This window comes from Galendromus occidentalis, unplaced genomic scaffold (genome assembly GCF_000255335.2).
Source record: "Galendromus occidentalis unplaced genomic scaffold, Mocc_1.1 scf7180000076870, whole genome shotgun sequence".
Classification (NCBI taxonomy): domain Eukaryota; kingdom Metazoa; phylum Arthropoda; class Arachnida; order Mesostigmata; family Phytoseiidae; genus Galendromus; species Galendromus occidentalis.
In genome coordinates, this window is record NW_003804859.1 from 901,112 (window position 1) to 918,027 (window position 16,916).

The window sequence follows — 16,916 nt, forward strand, 5'->3', positions numbered from 1 at the left end:
AGGTGACATTGTCGTTGCCGCCGTCTCGCAGCGCCCTCGTTCGCTGCAAGTTCGCTGCCATGCGCTTTCATTCATTCGTTTCTCCATTCGTTCAGCATACATTGTTGCTGCACTTACTGTTTTCGCCGGACGTCTCGTTTACGCAGTAGGTCCCTGTGGACGAAACAATAAATCTCCAACGACTCCTGCTGACGTCGCATGACACGGAGCATTCGCGTGCTCTCTTCTACCCTGTCCTTGTGCGTCGTTTCCGCTTGAGCCAGTCATCGAGCTGGAGTTCTTGCCTCGACTTCACAGCTTCAGTATTCGGTACGACCGTGGACGAGACAGACGACTGTCGAAAGTGGGTCCAACGATGATTCTGGGCCTCCGATTGCAGGGTCGGGAACGATACCCGAGCCTTTCTCCAGATATGACGCGGATTAATCCGGTATCCCGCGTCTTCTCCATCCACATGGAATGGGAATGATAATTATCATCCATGATTATAATCATTGCCTACATTATAAGCATAGTTTATCTTGCATAGCTCCAATTTGCGGTGACGAGCTCTGGTGAGTCAAAATCTAGCGAGATATTGCCGATTTCGATTCCAGGATGAGGAATGTCCTATTATTGCTCGGGACATTGAGTGTGCTGGTGATCAGCAGCGAAGCGACCATCTTTGCCAGATTCATCAAACGATGGTCTGACGACGACCATGGATGGGACGATAGCTCACACGATGATTGGGATAATCCTTGGCACACCAAAACAAAGACGATCATCAGGTACGCTACCTCATGTACTTATCAACTGTCGTCCGATATCCCGAAATCGAAAACATTTCTCAAGTATATAGAATCACGCGACAGTAGACTCTCACTTATCCGCCTCAATCGGTACGGGGAATCCAAGAAGCAGCTCGTTCCCACGATAATGTTTCCCAAGCGTCCCGCAAAGGAGCGCTGATTGAGATTTTCCAAGATTTCCGAACTCGATAGAGCTGCGTCTATTGGCGACTACCGTAGCTCCCGGTTATCTATCTGTCAGGGTTTCGGTCTGAGTTTCCAATTGAGAACTGTCCGCTAGGTCATTCCCTGAAGCACGGTTCCGTTGCTTGAGTAAACCGAATACGCAGCCGTAAAGGGCACCGACGGCTGATGCTCATCAGTGAGCACAACCCGTGGGGCTCAGCGGAGGCTGCGTTGGTCGATCAACGTATTCCAACCATCGGTTTTGGTTCGTTCGCGGCTGCTCGAGTATTTTCTTTGTCCAAGCTCTCTCCTGATATCAGAGGGGTATCCGACACCCAGTGTCAAACGTCTGCAGCCAAGGCTCAGTTTCATCAGAAACGGTGACATGTCACTCTCCGAAGAAAACCGACCCTTCAACCGACCACACCGAGTCCGGCGTACATACTTCGAGTCTTACCACACGATAAATACTCAAACAACTTCGCTTGCGGAAGGAAAGTTGATCACGGAGAGCGCGTTTCTATCCGTGTCATCTGTGTCCGGATTTATCGAACCGAATCAGTCGATTCTCCAATGGGCGAGACGAGAGAGAGAGAGAGCGAGCAGCTAAATCAGCCCATGTTTGACATTCCAGGGTGAAACCTGTCATCAAAGTGAAGCACGTCGTTAAGGAGATCCCAGTTTATAAAACCGTCAAAGTTTACAAAACTATCCCAGTCTACAAGGAGGTGCCCGTGGTCAAGGAGGTGAAAGTCATTAAGCACATCCACGTTCATAAGAAAGAAGACTCCGGTGCGGAACATCACGTAGTGACTGCCAACAAGGGCTGGGACCAGGGCGGCGGTGGGCACGGAGGAGGCGGTCACACCGATCAAGTATACTACGGTGGCGAAGGTTAGTCCAATATGTATTACCTGGTTGCCTTCGACGTTCCGTTTTCCCTGACTCAATCTACCCCATCCATCGACGAACTTTTCCCCCTTTGACGGTCTGCTCGCTTTTGCCTCCCGCTGTTATTTCCTGCTTTTGTCGCTCACGTCTGTTGGTCTGTTCCCTCATTTCCTTCCCCATCTTCCGAAAGCACCACAGAGCGGTTTCCGCTCGCGAGGTCGTCTATTATTAGGAAAGTTTTCAGATTAGCCTAATTGTCGAGTTGTTGAAGCCGCTCATTTGAGCTTGATTCAAAATATGGGTGTCTGCAGATTTTCAAACTCGGGACGCGATGCAGATGTCAGAGCGACGCTCGCAGAAACGCACCGGGCTCTGGAAAGTTGCGTTGTTCCGGATGCAACGAGGACCTCGGATGTTTCCGTCGCGATCCATATTGGCCTCCGGTCCTCGCCGCTGATCTTCAAGCCTCGAGGAAGAGCCGGATGACTCGACTGTTTTCGTTCTTGGACCTTTCGAGGCCTCCGAGAGTATCTCTCAATCCTCGGACGGAATTCAAAACTTCCTCCGAAGACAACGGGGAATGGGCTCAGTCAGTTTTAGGAAGATGGAGCCATAATATTTTCTAGAATATTTCTAAGGTTCAACCAGAATGAGAACAACCACTGCTCATCCGTATAACGAAATCGGACTGGTTGTTCACCAATTTGTTGGCATTGTAGCTCAGTCCAATACGTGAGCAAAGAGCGTACGTGGCTCGAATTCCATGACGAGATCCTTTGCAACGCGGTGTGTCCAATCCGCTCAGAAAAACTCCTACTTTTGAGCTCGGTGTTGACCGCGACGATTTCTCGGGGGAGCCCGCGAGCAACACAATAACAGACAGTTGGATTGTGTATGATTACTTTGTCCAGTCATCGTGCCGCCGACAGCTGATGGTGACAAATTTTTCCCAGGCTCGCTCGGTCTGACTATCTCTCCATCTGTGTATTCAGCTTTTCCGTTGGCGGCTAAGTGTGTCTTTCCTGTGTTAGTTCTTGGATCCGTTTGTTTTGTTCTGTGATCTTGAAAATCCCCTAGATCCTTCATCTATTGATTCCGCTTGAGCCCACTAGAGCCATCAGTCCCAGCAAAGGCTCTCTCGTGGACGGCTCCCGAACCCCGCTTCATTTGATCCAGAAAATAGCGAGAAGCGTCACAGTGGTCCGAGATTCTGGCAGACCGATGGACCGTTCCGAGCAATTTCCGACCGGAAAATGACGAAACGACGCGAATGATTCGGGCGGCTCCGACTGATTCTATCGACAGAGAGGAATTTCTCACGAGGCATCAGGAGGGAATAATATCATTTCCCGATGTGTGTCGAGAGCTCAGGAGGATTGCGGTGATTTACTTAGACGCTGCTCTTTAAATAGATCACTAGCGTTTGACACCGCGGGCGAGCGAGCGGGCGAACGACCGAGAGAGATGTTAAGAGAGTACTGCGGTAGAGAGATAGGAAGATGGATTGAGGATGGGAGTCTTTATCGTGTTGAGTAGCAGTAGATAAAAAGAGATCCTCTTCTCAACGAAAGGGTTTCGCTCCAGTAAGATAGATGCTCATCCAACTTTACTACCTCGTCCTGAAGCTTTTGTCCGTGGACGGCCCTGGCCTGGCGCACAGTAATAACATCATATTATATGGCCAATCAAGCAAGCAAGCTTGAGAGAGCTCCGGCGCTTATGGCGCGACGAAAACCCGAGTGGCCGAGTCAACTTCAAATCTCTCGGCTCGTCTCGATTCGAGCCGGGGTCTCGAGAATCAAACGTCGGCCCTGATTAGAATCTGAGCACATCCATGTCATCGAGCTATCCTACTGATGCGGCAAGATTTCCCGGGAAATTCGCATATCATTCCAAGGCTGTGCTTGAAAAGATGCCGCCGCTCAAAAAACAAACGGATGAGTATCGTGCTTGCGGGTGATGAGACGAAACCTTGCGCATACCTGAACCCAATCTGATCGAATCCGCGCGATTCCCTTCGCTTTATGGGAATGAGCGAAAATGAGAAGAGAGCGTTCCATGCTATAGGAGGCGAGAACACGTAAATTGGAACGTTATCCTCCCCGGAATATCGTGAGGATCAGACGTCGTGCTGCTCATCCCAGTCTCTCGTAGATGTCGTGTCTGCTGTGTGCGGCTGTTTCGTCCGCTGACATGGTGGTTGGGTAGGTACTTGCTCGATCGCGCTCTCGCTCAGTCCGCGCCCCTAGATCCCTCCGCTTTGCCGTTTGATCATGATTAGGGAGGACAACGAAATCCGCATATTCGGTTCCTCGGACCGGATGCAATAAAGATGGAGGAAATGCACCAATCTTAGGTCTTCTGCTCCCTCGGCTATCTTTTTCGGCCCTCCTCCGGGAGGATCTCAGTTGTTTATGATACGACGACGACCACGACGGGGACTACGGCAACGACGTTGAGCTCCGAGAGAGCTAGCGATCCCAACGGCTCACTTCGCCAGAAGATATATTTCGTCGGATCCGATTGGATTAGAATCTCTCTATTAGATTGGCCGCTCGATTGCTTGGGCTGACCACTGTCCATATTAGTGTCATAGATCTCAGTGCCCAACCCTTTTTTATGTCACTCCAAGTTCGTTCCAGGTCTTCACCGTACTTTTTCCCTCTCTCAGTTCGCTTCCTCTTTCTCATCCTCTGATCTGCGGCAATAGGAGTCAGTCGATGAATGATGGAGGACGAGTCGGAGCGCTTTTGATTTATATAGGAACTTGTCTGCCATTCGATGCTCATTCGGAACGGGCTTTGCTGTAGCTGCGAAAGATCATTCGTGTTTTCTCGTGGAACGTGGAAATTCTTCATCCATACATCAGAACAATTTTTGAGCTCATAAGCTCCCTCCGAGGAACCTGATCACATTCTTGACAGGCAGCCGGGATGAGCTCTTGGCTGACAGCCTAATTACGATAATGAACGCCGGTCTCGTGAGTGAAAAACCTACGATGCGAGCGACCGACTCCGACGGGCGGCAATCCGTCAGGAGAGTAATTATTTATTTATTATCCGTGGGATCGGATGGATTTTGGACGCTCCACGATATCGGAGCTGAAGCTTCTTCGAAGGACGAAGCCTTGCTCTTTCCGTGTCGAATCAGGTGGTGATGGTGTTCTCGAATCCTGAGGAAAGTCCCGCTCGGGGTAGGTACGCGTGGGGCCCTTTGGAAGTTGCGGATATAAAACAGGCAGACAGTCATCCTCTTACCTTGGCCCGTATCGAGTAGCTACAGAAGATGTGGTTAGAAGACGCTTTTCTGTTCGCCCGGAACGCCGGGCGCGATAATCTTTACGAGCTGCGCTCATCTGTCGGTACCCTGGGCTTAACCCGAGACACAGACCCGCTTCACCGTGAATTTCTCATCGCCGTACACAGCAAGAGATCAGAAGAGGGCGACAATAATCGCGGGAGAAGGACGATGGGTGAGAAAATGATCGCCTCTTGTGTGAAGGAAAAAAGATTGAAGTCTCCGCCTCGACATTTCAGGAAAAGTGTATGAGGCGACTGTGAAGGATTCGGGCAGCGCACATCACCATCAATGGCCTGCGAATGCCGAAGACAGAGATAAAATTTGGAGCGAAAAAGGATGGCAAGCCAAAGGAGATCATGGAGCCACACACTCGACGGGTAAGCTTCCGGGTCAGGTCCAAGGTTGGATGACTCTTGTTTGCAACGAGTTTAGAGATTCTGTCGCTTCCTTCGGGCGAACAGCTCGGTCTCCTCACGCCTGCTCTCTGTGCGGATACGGGAGAAACAGGATATTTAATCTCGACTCGTGTTCTGACCTCGTAGCGGATCCCCACGTCCCATTATTAATCCAAATCGTCGGAAAATTGAGAGATTTAAAAGCATACTCCCCCGACCAACATCGAGGAAGACACGAGGCATGATACGATGGCGTAGCTGTCTCTCGTCTTGTGACGGCGTCTCTGTGAGCCATCAATTGAGTCGAGCACCCTATCGGATTCGTATGAATTCTTCGTTCCCTGGCTCCCGAGGATCAGCCCGACGAGATCCAAATGGTCAAACATTCAAATTGCACATTTGTTCTAGGCGGTGACTATGGACAAACGGGTGAACAATGGAAAGTCGAGGAAGGCAGCGAGAGCGGGAAGCATTGGCTACCCCCTCAAGGTTGGGTCCCACCTGAGGGATGGCAACCACCACCAGGGTGGCAGGCGCCCCCCGGCTGGAAAGAATGGTAAGTGCTTATCCCAATCTTGCAACATCTCCGCAGTGAGGAGTGATTGATAGCGAGTTATATATATATAGATGTATATATATTATTCATCATTGATGGTGCCACTCCGGGAGAGGATGTTCAGTACATTTGTATATGTATGTTGTAGAAGCTCTTCACCAGACCTCTAAACAGCTATAGGCGTCTCAGAACGAAGTCGTGAACCCACTTATTATCTTTCCCAGGGTCCAGAAACGTAAATCGAGTCGGAAAGGGACGGTCTCATCAGCCCCTATAAGTCTGAAAAAGTCTTCCGGCTAAAATTCATCCTGACCAGACGCCAGATGTGGAATGCTTCGATTGAATGTTTCACGTGTAATATATGTAACAATGATTATACAGCAACTCATGCCCTCCGAATGTAATTTCGAGTCAAAAGCCAAACTAGGGAATGAAGATTCTGGAACCTTTTACCACGGAAAAATTCATTTTCATTCCGCTCCCTCCATTTCGGAGCTGAGCTCCACGGCTCATTGATGAAGCTTCTCGTCCTTTTTGTGCTTGACTGAGAAATATCTCGAACTGCCATCGAGAGAGGGGCGCACTCGGTTCTCAACGATAGTCCATGATTCCGAAAGGTCGTGTCTAGGAGATCGAGCTCCTTGTGGTGTGCGAACGGATCCCATTGCTAGAATGAGGTCCTACTCACGACTGTGATAGCGCAAGAGTTTTAATGCCCGGATTTTCGAATCTAAATCGATCCCGCCTCCGGATGCCGCAGGATTGGCTGCCCCCGTTCGTTCAAGGGGATCAATTTCCAATCATCCGCTACCTGGCAATCAGATCCTTCCCCATGAAGCGGGTCGGCGGAGAAAAGAATCAGCTGTTTAGCCCTCAGTGGAGAAATGAAGCGCGTGGATCGAAGTCGCAGGATCGGTTTCCGTTAGCTTCATGAATTAAAAGGCATCGTCGCTGTTTATTTACTCGCTTTCTAAACGGAGGCTCTCCCACGATTCTTCCCCATCTGGCGTTCCCGAAAGTACTGTGGGGCTGGGAGCTCCTCCTCTCTCTCGGTTGAAGCTGCGCCGGTCGTGCTCTACCTCTCTCTCCTTTTCATCCCCTGTTGTCCTTAGCAACGTGCGCGGTATAACAAATGCACGCGGAACAAGCCGCCATGGACGATTTTGACGGTATGTTTGTAAACTTGGATAAGTTATTTTACCGGAGCGGTCTCTCAAGTTCCGCTGAAGGCAAGACGGTATCCGCCGGGATCAACTGGAGTTGGATGTTTCGCAGTCTTCGGATGGTCGGGTTTCGGAGCGTGCAGTCTCGAATCTCCACCTGGAGAGGCCCGACTCAATGCGGAGGATTTGTGATTGCCTTAGGAGGAAATTCGGGAAGAAAATCCGTGTTTCCCCGGGAGGTTCCCAAAATTTCCTCGGAAAACTCGCCGGAGTCATTCCGATTTGCTCGCAGCTTTGGGAACCAAGAGCCGACATGGATTAGGAGTCAGAATTCTTTCCCACGAAGTCCCAAGTTCTTCCATATAACAGCAGTTGCGGGTACAGCTCGAAATTCGAACTTTTTTTTCCTCCTATCATTCGAAATCCACGAAGATATCCGCCGACGGCTCTCCTTTTCGCTGTCATTTGTTTCATTCAGATAAACTCGATTATTTACTCCGCTAATCGGTCGCTCTGTTGTCGTAATATAGAGGTAATCAACTTAGGAAACTCTGGGATATCGCGGCCCAGAGAGACGTTGCACGTGACCATGACTGTCACTGTGGAAAGACCGCAGGCTTTTCATCCGGTGCTTTGGCAAATATCACGGGACGTGGGATCGTGCTGGCTTATTCCCGTCGCAGATATTCTGTCGCCGTCAGAGCTCTGATTACAGCGATTGAGGACCGCATGCACACATGAACGGATGACTCAATCAGAAAGTTCAGGAGCTGGGGAGCAGGTCCGGCAAAGTGCCAAGAGCACTCAATCCGGGAAATTACAAAAGCAATGTTCGCGAAACGGGATCGGAAACAAGATCAACTTTGCGAAACATCCGGCTGTCGGCTCACAGCCTAGCCGACAGCAACAAGAGCTCGATCCAACGGCCTCCATATAGAATACTAAATTTGACTTCCGGCGTAAGATTTCGACAACGAATTGGACGAAATTCTGAAGAATGCCGTGGAAGAGGATAAAAGCAAGAAACCCACCGTTCTCACACCCTCTAAAAGCTCTGCGCGGATTTCACTTTTCGATGACGAGCCTAGGATCAGCCAAGGGTAAGAAAGAAAGCAATGGCATTTCTTGTGGAACAGCAAGGAAAGGAGGAGAGCAACAGGAATAGAGCAAATATTCCAAATCCAGTCTGAGGCTATTCTGGTCATATGAACTTCTCTGCGAGGAGACGGAACTATTTCAGGGCGGCGACAAGCTCCAAAGAAAACACCTTTCTCACCGCCTTGTTCGGTAACTCGGCTCCGACCAAAGCCACCACCGCGCAAGAAGCCCAAAGGACATCTCAAGTCGCGAGTAGCGGTCCGCCACAAAAATTGCAAAGTGAGAACAATATTCGCAGGGTTTTTGCCTCTCTCGAACAGTGCATATGTACACTGGGAAGCAGCATTCGTTCCGTTACAGCCGAGGCGGCCTACAAAAATTTTCGGTCCCAGAGGCCGAGCCGCGCGTGACTTGTGTCTCGAAGGCGGACAAATGCTCCACCGTTCTCCAGAGGAATATATCCAACACGTGTTTTCGTTCCTCGCGGACGATTTCGTTTTCCTCTGTTGAACATCTGTTGTCCTTCGGAAACACTGCACCCGAGTTCTAATTCTAGTCCCCATCGGCGGAGCTGCAATCAACTCGATAGAATAACCAATCCTGAGAGGAATGACGCTACGTCCTCGACCAGAGCCGAAGTAACGATTTTTTTTCCTCAGGTGACGCCGACATTGATCCTCTGGATGCGATTTTGTCCAGGACTAAGGCTCGGAAGGCTGCTCTGCAACCGCGGAAGCAAGCACACCAGGGAGAACACAGTGAACATTCTCAGAAACAAACCGTTGCTCAGGAAAAAATCCCCACACCTCAAACACGCCCAAAGTCTCCCATTGAAGAGGTAAACCCCACGCTTTCGGCTCATACGTGATCGCAGCGATTTAGCGCTTTAGCTACCTCGGTCCTCTGGGCTCGGGAATGGGTGTAACGCAAGCATGGGCAGTCTCGTTCGTCAACAGAGAACAAACGAGAGAGGTTCAGGTTTTCAGGGTCATTTCCCCCGGAGTTTCTCCTCTGGAATGACGGAAGCTAATTCGACCAGCGCAAGATCGTACGATATTGGAATAGAGATATTTATTCTATGTACATGTCCCGAGCGGTAGCTTGAAGCTTCATTCATGCGCGTCTCGGTGGAGGAGCTCATTTTCTTCAGCGCAGCGATTAAAAGAGAGAGCAGCGAAATCATTCCAGAGCACGAGAAGAGATGACGAGTGGGGGGTTGGCTTTCGGAGTGATTGTACGCGCTAAGCGCCTACTGGGGTAGTGGAGTCACTGTTTGGGCTCAGCAGAGAGATTCTGCTCGTCTGACAATCCTGGCAAATTCAAGAGGCGGCAAACTTCAATCAATAAGACGGGAATGATCTTTCAGATTCTCTCCGGGAAATCCAATGTGCCAAGACGCGATTATTCGGATTACTCTTCTGAGAGCGAAGGGGAATCGATGTCGTCGCCGAACCTTGCTCAGAAACAAGTCCAGCTCCCACCATCACAGGGTCGAGAAAAGCAAGAAAAGTGGGTTTGCCCGAATAAACTGCATGAAATTTCTCCTGGAAAACGCCTCCCATGGAGTCGATTGTGAAAGGAAGGACAGCTCGTGGTAGGGAGCTCCTGATAGGAGTCCCTCATGCGCTATTCTCTTGGCTCTTTTCATGTTCCTTTAAGCACTCTCCCCTCTGCTCCGGAGAGCGAAAAGTCTAGTGAAAGATTCCGGATGCAATGCTTTAAAGACTACCTCCCCGAGGGTGTTTATGCAGTTCAGCGCCGAAACGATTCGCTCCATGTCGTTGCAGGAAAAAGCAGCCCGGGCAAGCTCGAGGAGGCCTCCTGGATGTGGATAGCCTGGCGGGAATCAACATCAAAAAAAGTGTCGACCGGAAACCCCGGGAGAGCGATAATGCGCAGCCGTCCGTCGAAGCAGAACCGGCAAGCATTAATGCGCACACCTCGGCCGGTGGCGTCACATCCGTCGCACAAAAGGTTCTTGCAAACACTTGGCCGTTCCCCAAGTGCTTCCACGTTTTTTCGCACGATTCCCTATTTTGTTTCTGGCTCGCGCCAGTACTCCTTCCGTCGTTCTGATGGTGACGGCTTCGATGGGACTGAACGTCGTTCCGATGATGACTGTGCTCGATGGCGAAGATACAAGCTACCGTTGGCTTGTTGTCGCGGGTAATGTAGCTTGAGCAGCCGTAGCGGAAGCCCCATGATTTGGGTCGACTGGGACAAATAGAGATCGATACGCCATAGATCGGAGAGCAAGAACACTTCTCACATGGAATTCTCTCTCGCCGACCACTCCAGGAGATCTCCAGGAAGGAAACTCGAACCAACGGGGAGAAGGGCGTCGAGAATATCGGTCTCGAAAGACACGAGAGCTATGGAGACCAGGTCAGGCTTCCTTGCGAGAATTCTCTTTGGTAGGACAGGTTGAAAATCCGGGACAACCGCAGACTCATGCGAATCCTCTGGGAAACTCCCGCGAACAGATTTGATTACCTAGTCGTCACAGACAGTGTCACATTTTGGATTCCTCTTCCAGGTGGAAGCTCTGAGGGGTCAACTGGAACTCCAGAGACAGCTCCTTCTCATGAAGGATGAGGCGATTAAACAAGCACAGGACTCGAAGTCGAATTCGTGGCGGGATGGAATCGAACAAAAACTCGAAAAGCTCTCCACGGAGCAGAGCTCCTTCTTGGAAACGATCAGAGGTGGATTCACCGACATGAGACAACGGCTCTCCGAAGAGTTCGAACTGCAGAAACTACACGAGGAGGAGCGCCGGGCTCGAGAGGAGCGAATCAAGCTCGAACAAGAGCAAACTCGGGAACGCTTCGAGATTGAAGTGCGCGAAAAGTACGAACAAACGGTGGATCGAATCAACAAAGCAAACAAGTAAGCGTGTACTGTGTATATTCTACATCCCGAACACCGTGGATAAATAGAAGAACAAGGAATCTCCAATGTGATCTCCTCTAGACAACTGGACTTCTCCGTGAAGCCGAGGGGAAAAACTTCGGAAGAATGTCTTGAAGTCGATCCTCATTTGATCTGAATCACTCGCAATCATAGGCTTCTCCTTTCGCTTCAAGTTATTCTTTCTGCTTCTCCAGCCTGCTCGTCATGAAGATGAAGAGTGAGCACGAAAGAGAGCTCATGATGCTCGAGAAAACAAAGCAAGAGGAGATAGATCAGGTGTCCAGAGCTTTCGACCAAACGAGATCGGTCCGAGACCTCACGAATAAAGTTTACAATCTAGGTGAGAAGTCCGAAAACGTATGCATGATCGTCATGTCGTTGATCGCAGCGATCGCGAAACGGAATAGAGTTGGGAGGTGCACATATCAGTCGCATGCGTGAAAAACCACTGAGAAATCGATGCCTTTGAAAATTCACCTCGCTTAGCTGCAAAATGACCGATTAAGTCATCATGGTTCATCAATCTTCAGTGCCTCCGCGGAAGAAACTCCGGTCGGATTCTACTGTCTAAATCGCGCTCCTTCACCGGGTTTCATGGGGCTAATTCTGGATGGTTGTTGCCGAACGGAGTTCCGTTGCCCTCACAGCCCCCTACAGACATTGCGTCGATATCGCTCTCTTACGAAACCCTAATTGGCTGAGGAGCGTTCTCTTTCTTTGCCAGACCAGCCGCCTTCGACAAAACCTGCGATTCGGCATGGGATGTATTTTGAGCATTACGTCTACGTCAGAATGATACTTAGCCATTGGGATTCACAAAATGGGAGCCACGTAGGAAGACTTGGGAAGCACGCTTGCACAAAAACTCTTATACGCGCTCATCGCTGAACCAGGCGTCGGTCCTGTAAGAGAGATCTAAGCTCACTGTCGGCTCAATTAGAATCATTCGACGGATTTTATCGTATCTTCATACGAAACTGACAGCGATAAGTTCTCGTCGAATTCATTCGAAGCGGGATTCGTCTTGCCTACGCCGAGCGAGCCGGCGAAGACTTCCGATAGCAGCATCGCCCAGGGCTGAACGCTAAGCACTCGTATGTCATGCGGATACGTCACCTACATCTTTTTCGGAAAGACCCAATTTGCACACTTGGCACACTCGCCTGCTTTGAAGACTCGTAGATTTTCCCTTCGAGAGTTGCTTGCGAAAGGCAGGTTTTTCCTCACGGCAGAGGAATGAATTGGAGCTATTTGTCTTCTGAAATACGCGGGCGGTCGATCCGGCGACGAATTTCCGTTTGCTCGTTAGACTCGAACTCTCGCCCCAAAACCGACAGCTTCTAACTAAGGCCCACTCCCTCCTCCTTTTTCGTTCCGCTCCGCAGTGAGCCGATTGGAATTTCTGCAGCATTCTTTGATGTCGGAGTTCTGCGAGAAGATGGAAAAAAGGCTGCAGATGATGGAGAGGAAAATTTTGTCAGGACCAGCCCGAGTTGACGAGCTCACCCAGCGATTGAGTATTATCGCCGACAAAGCGACGGAGGTCTGTACAGGCTGCGTAAAAGTCTTTCCTACCCGATTTTCCGTCAGTGCTGGTGTATGTCCAGTCTGATTTTTTAGAGGCAAGAGAGCAATGAGGCTCCCTACGAAAACTGCAGAGTCTTTCGGAAAATAATCTCCCTCTCCGGGGTTAAATATTCATCGATTGCGAATATTTTCGCCTCAGACTGGACCTTTCGAAGTTTCAGAAGCTCCCGCGAGCAAGCCCGGAAGCCGATCAATGTCGTATCATTCATGTTCCAGGCTCAAGATGAGACCCGATCAGAAGTCAACCGTTTGCGTAAAGAGATCCGCAGCTTCGTCGACGCGCAAGAAGACTTCCGCCATATGCTCCTACGAGAACATCGGGGATTAGTGGCTCAAATCGTCGCAGACAGGAACATGGCTCAAGTCTCGGTCCCGGTAAGAGACGGCAGTCGGAACGGGTAGCCTCTCTGATTTGATTCCCCATCGATTCGCGATTTGTTCCCCGTACCCTCAGCACTTGTTGAGCTGCTGCTGCTGCCACAGCCGCAATATCTGTCTCGGTTGGGAATCGAGGCGCCACATCTTGAATCGCTGCCGAATTTGCGATGAGTTTATGTAAATTGGGCGATTCATTTCTCTAGGCGAGCACAGATAGCCGCTTGAAGGCTTTCCTGTCTTCGTGGGAAGAGGAGCTCGCTAGACGCGGCAAAGCCTCCGAGGTACCGTCTATCTACTGCGGCGGTCGAGAATTCTCAAGTTTGAACTTTTTACATGCTTTTCATAACGAGTGATATTCCGAGCCGACGTCGCATCGGATCGAGTCAACCGAATGCCTGACTCCAATTGATTAGATGGAAACCGAGCTTGCCTCTCTCATGCTCGGTGTCGGCGACGTTCTAATATGGATTTCATTACAGGCTCCACAGGCTGGTAGGCCAGCAGACATAAAATCCTCAAGGGTACCAACCCAATCGACGAATGCTGCTATATCCCAGGCGATGTTCATCTGGAGAAGCTATCAGCAGGAGAACCTATAAAGCGAGTCTTACCGCGACCCTTGGGCCGATGGAATAATTCTGATTGCGATATCGTGTTCGAATCAATTCCGCGATGGTCGTACGCCTCCTCCATCCGGGCCGTTGAGAGCTCGTCTGGGAAACGGACGAACGTCTCTGTCGTAACATACACACACAGCCTCCCGTAAGCTACGTTGCGAGAGTCTATTGGTTAGTCATTGGTTTCCCTGTAGGTCAGATGGTCAGTGATCTCGTTTTGCTTCCAAGCGTAATTAATTCATATTGGCTGTGAATATTGTCCCACTACGATCCTGGAAGACGGACTTTCGATCATCCCGCGCCATATCTCGGTGTCGACTCGAGTTCGACACACTCTTTTATCGTCGTAATAGAGCATGTGCCAAGTTTTTGTCTCATGTTTGCTCAAACCAGGCGAACCTTACGGCCATTATCCTCCGACGTGCGAATGCCACGTGTAAGGTTTTATGAATAAGTGCCCCCCCCCTCCCCGCCCCCGAGAGACCTCCTCCCGTGCAGCTGGAGGAAAGATGCCCCCAAGCCCTGATTCTACTTTCGAAACTCTAAGTATTCCTCATAATTCCTAATAAATACTCGAATGTGATCGAAGTGAGACGAAGAGAGACTCATTGAAATGCTCGAATAAGGAATTTCGCGAGTCGCATTCATCATGAGACCGACTCGTTAATAGGACCCCTCCCGAATACGAGTATTCATCTCGATCCTCCGCCCGATGTCCTGTGGGAGAACCTTTTGGATGCTCGAGCCGAGTTACCGAGCCAATCGAGCCGATTGTTCCGCGCGAGAGGGAGCGGTGGGAACATTGGGGCGTTCCAAGATGCTGTGGACTCCTCATTGCATTTCGCGGCTCGACGCGAATCAGCGGTACCAGCCCATTTCCCCCGATTCCCAAGGAGCTCGGGAGCGCCCGAAACCCTCGATACGGATAGTCGAGAATCCACGCATAGCGAACAGCGGTAGTTCCGAGACTGGAGGCGCTACCGACATTCTGGTGGTTGCCGGAGCGGATCCATCGTATCGACTCCGACACGGAAAACCACGTTGAAGCCGTCTTTCAGGCTTGAGCCTGCGAGGTGAGTGTGAATCTCGGATTAATTTTTCCGGTGCCGTCCACGAAACCGCGAAAACAGTAGAGGTCTCAGGCCATGAACAAGATTCGAAGTGCCCGCTGCAGCGCCCCAACCTAGAAGGAATGAGGCGAGAGAGTCTCTTAAAGGGGGCCGCGCGCATGCGCTCACAGAGACCATTTGAGATCACAGAGCCGAAGAGAAACCCACCACCGAGAGATGGCTATGCTCAGGAGCTATTAAAACAGCGTTTCCGAACGCTTTGTGCTACGTTTTACGCTCCTCTACTTAGCAAATACAGGCTTTGGCACAACTCCCAACCCTCTCGGAGTCTGTATTTTTGTGAAAACCCTAGGATTTCCAATTCCGTAACCCAGTTTCCCAGGCAAACAAACCTCTGCTGTCATCAGTGCCAAGCGATGAGAACCAGGTGAATAACGGTCGTCCTGTTCGATCATTCCTAAAACTTGCAAGGGGTCTCTTGGACACTTCTCATGGATCGGGAGATCGAGGAGCTTACCTCAAGGACTCGGAATCTGCTCCTTCCAGACGCGTGCGATAATTTGGGGATACGCTAGCCTTGAGCCTTATTGCATTCTGGCGCACCATTCATATTCCCAACTAAAAGCCAATTCCCACACAAGACGTTCTAGACGGGGAAGCTCTGTCTAGCGGTCAGCCCCACGTTCGTCCCTGCCTCCCAAGCCCTCGGGAAGAACAATAGAAACGGAAACGCCGTGATTAATGAGTACGAGTCTTGTTCAGGTTACCATGAGTCGCGCAATTCGCTCGCTCTGAAGTGTTCAAGCGTTCACAATGAGTGCCGAAACTCGTTACATACAGTTCAACGCCCAAATGCCAGGTAGGTGTAGCGTGAAGGCCGAGCGGAGCTCGACCATTGTTCGATACGTAGATGAAAGACGGTCATCGACTTCCGCGATGCCCTGTGCTAGTTTCCTGCGTTTCTATGTCTCGCTGATACGGGACGCAGACGAATCCTGGTTCCATGACGGGATACCCAAAAGCCCCCGATTCCGATGGGATTACTTCGCCTTGACGAGGTTTTGGACGAGGTTTTTCGGTTTTCGTCGTTTATCGACTCTATCCTGATTCCACTGTTGCGAATCACCCTCGATCTCCCTGTGGAAGAGAATCGTAGCGGTTCCCCAATATTGTTGACGCTTCTCATTCGCGGTTCCGGAAGGCCATTGTAGCGATCAGCTGAGCTGATTGGCGGCCGATTCTCTCGGAAGTCTGAGTTAGTGACCTGAGGGGGTAGAGATTCATCTAATCCGAGGATTGTAATCGGTAATCTCATGAAAGGCAAATTATTTCAGTTTTGAATGAAGGACCAGTATGCCCGGATTTCACCGACGCTTTCGGGCGACAAATCGCTGGTTTCAAATGTCCCGTCATGAGCGGTGCGCGCGTATTCTGTTGCGGTCAGAGCACTCAACCTCTCTGCTGCAAGGAGTTTATTGGGAAGACGCCCGATCACCTTAAGAACACGTAAGTGGCCGCCTACACTGTGATGATATATTCAACGAGCGGCCGGGATCGGAGCCAGCAGCTGGCCAGCTACGTGCTGAGGCAGAAAAAAAAGACAGACGAGAACCAAGATAGTCGGAACGTGGAGCTTTATGCAAGCATCGGCCTCCCCAGTTCCCGCCCTTCAGTTCCCATCTTAGTTCTGTTCTGCGTTCGAGTTCTCGAACGATCGCTGGCGAAGTTGACAGATCCTTCGGAGGCGCCACCGAGCGAGAAGACGGGAGAGTTCTCAATCGAGACGTGTTTTCGAAATATCCAGATCTGTTCGTCTCTGTGAACGTGAGCGCTCACAATCGGTCGGAATCTCCATTCCTGTCTCCACAAGGGAGCCGTCCTTCTTTCCGGCCCACGCAGAGCCGTGGGCGTAAGTCGACATTGAAATGATGCTCGTGTCTGTATTATGCAATTCCAGGGACGCCGAGGCGCTCCTTCTCCTAATCGGAGGCG

The 16,916-nt window shown here is 50.6% G+C and overlaps 2 protein-coding genes across 2 annotated transcripts in view; both read left to right on the top strand.

Moving 5' to 3' along the window:
• The window catches only part of LOC114827973 (uncharacterized), a 9,329-nt gene extending 2,890 nt beyond the window's left edge, over nt 1–6,439 (top strand). The window contains exons 2-7 of the mRNA XM_029110601.1: nt 597–770; nt 1,591–1,850; nt 2,567–2,579; nt 5,364–5,524; nt 5,951–6,098; nt 6,323–6,439. Coding sequence (XP_028966434.1) covers nt 597–770; nt 1,591–1,850; nt 2,567–2,579; nt 5,364–5,524; nt 5,951–6,098; nt 6,323–6,398 — 832 coding nt within the window. The 3' untranslated portion in view covers nt 6,399–6,439. The remainder of the gene's footprint in view (nt 1–596; nt 771–1,590; nt 1,851–2,566; nt 2,580–5,363; nt 5,525–5,950; nt 6,099–6,322) is intronic.
• A 791-nt stretch (nt 6,440–7,230) lies between these two features.
• On the top strand, nt 7,231–13,836 carry LOC108863756 (fas-binding factor 1-like). Its single transcript, XM_018638299.1, has 12 exons — nt 7,231–7,267; nt 8,226–8,361; nt 8,502–8,638; nt 9,019–9,197; nt 9,726–9,868; nt 10,147–10,333; nt 10,658–10,744; nt 10,896–11,248; nt 11,467–11,612; nt 12,658–12,815; nt 13,076–13,234; nt 13,717–13,836. Exons 1-12 carry the CDS (start codon nt 7,231–7,233, stop codon nt 13,834–13,836), a joined length of 1,842 nt encoding a protein of 613 aa, XP_018493815.1.
• Nucleotides 13,837–16,916: the final 3,080 nt, after the last annotated feature.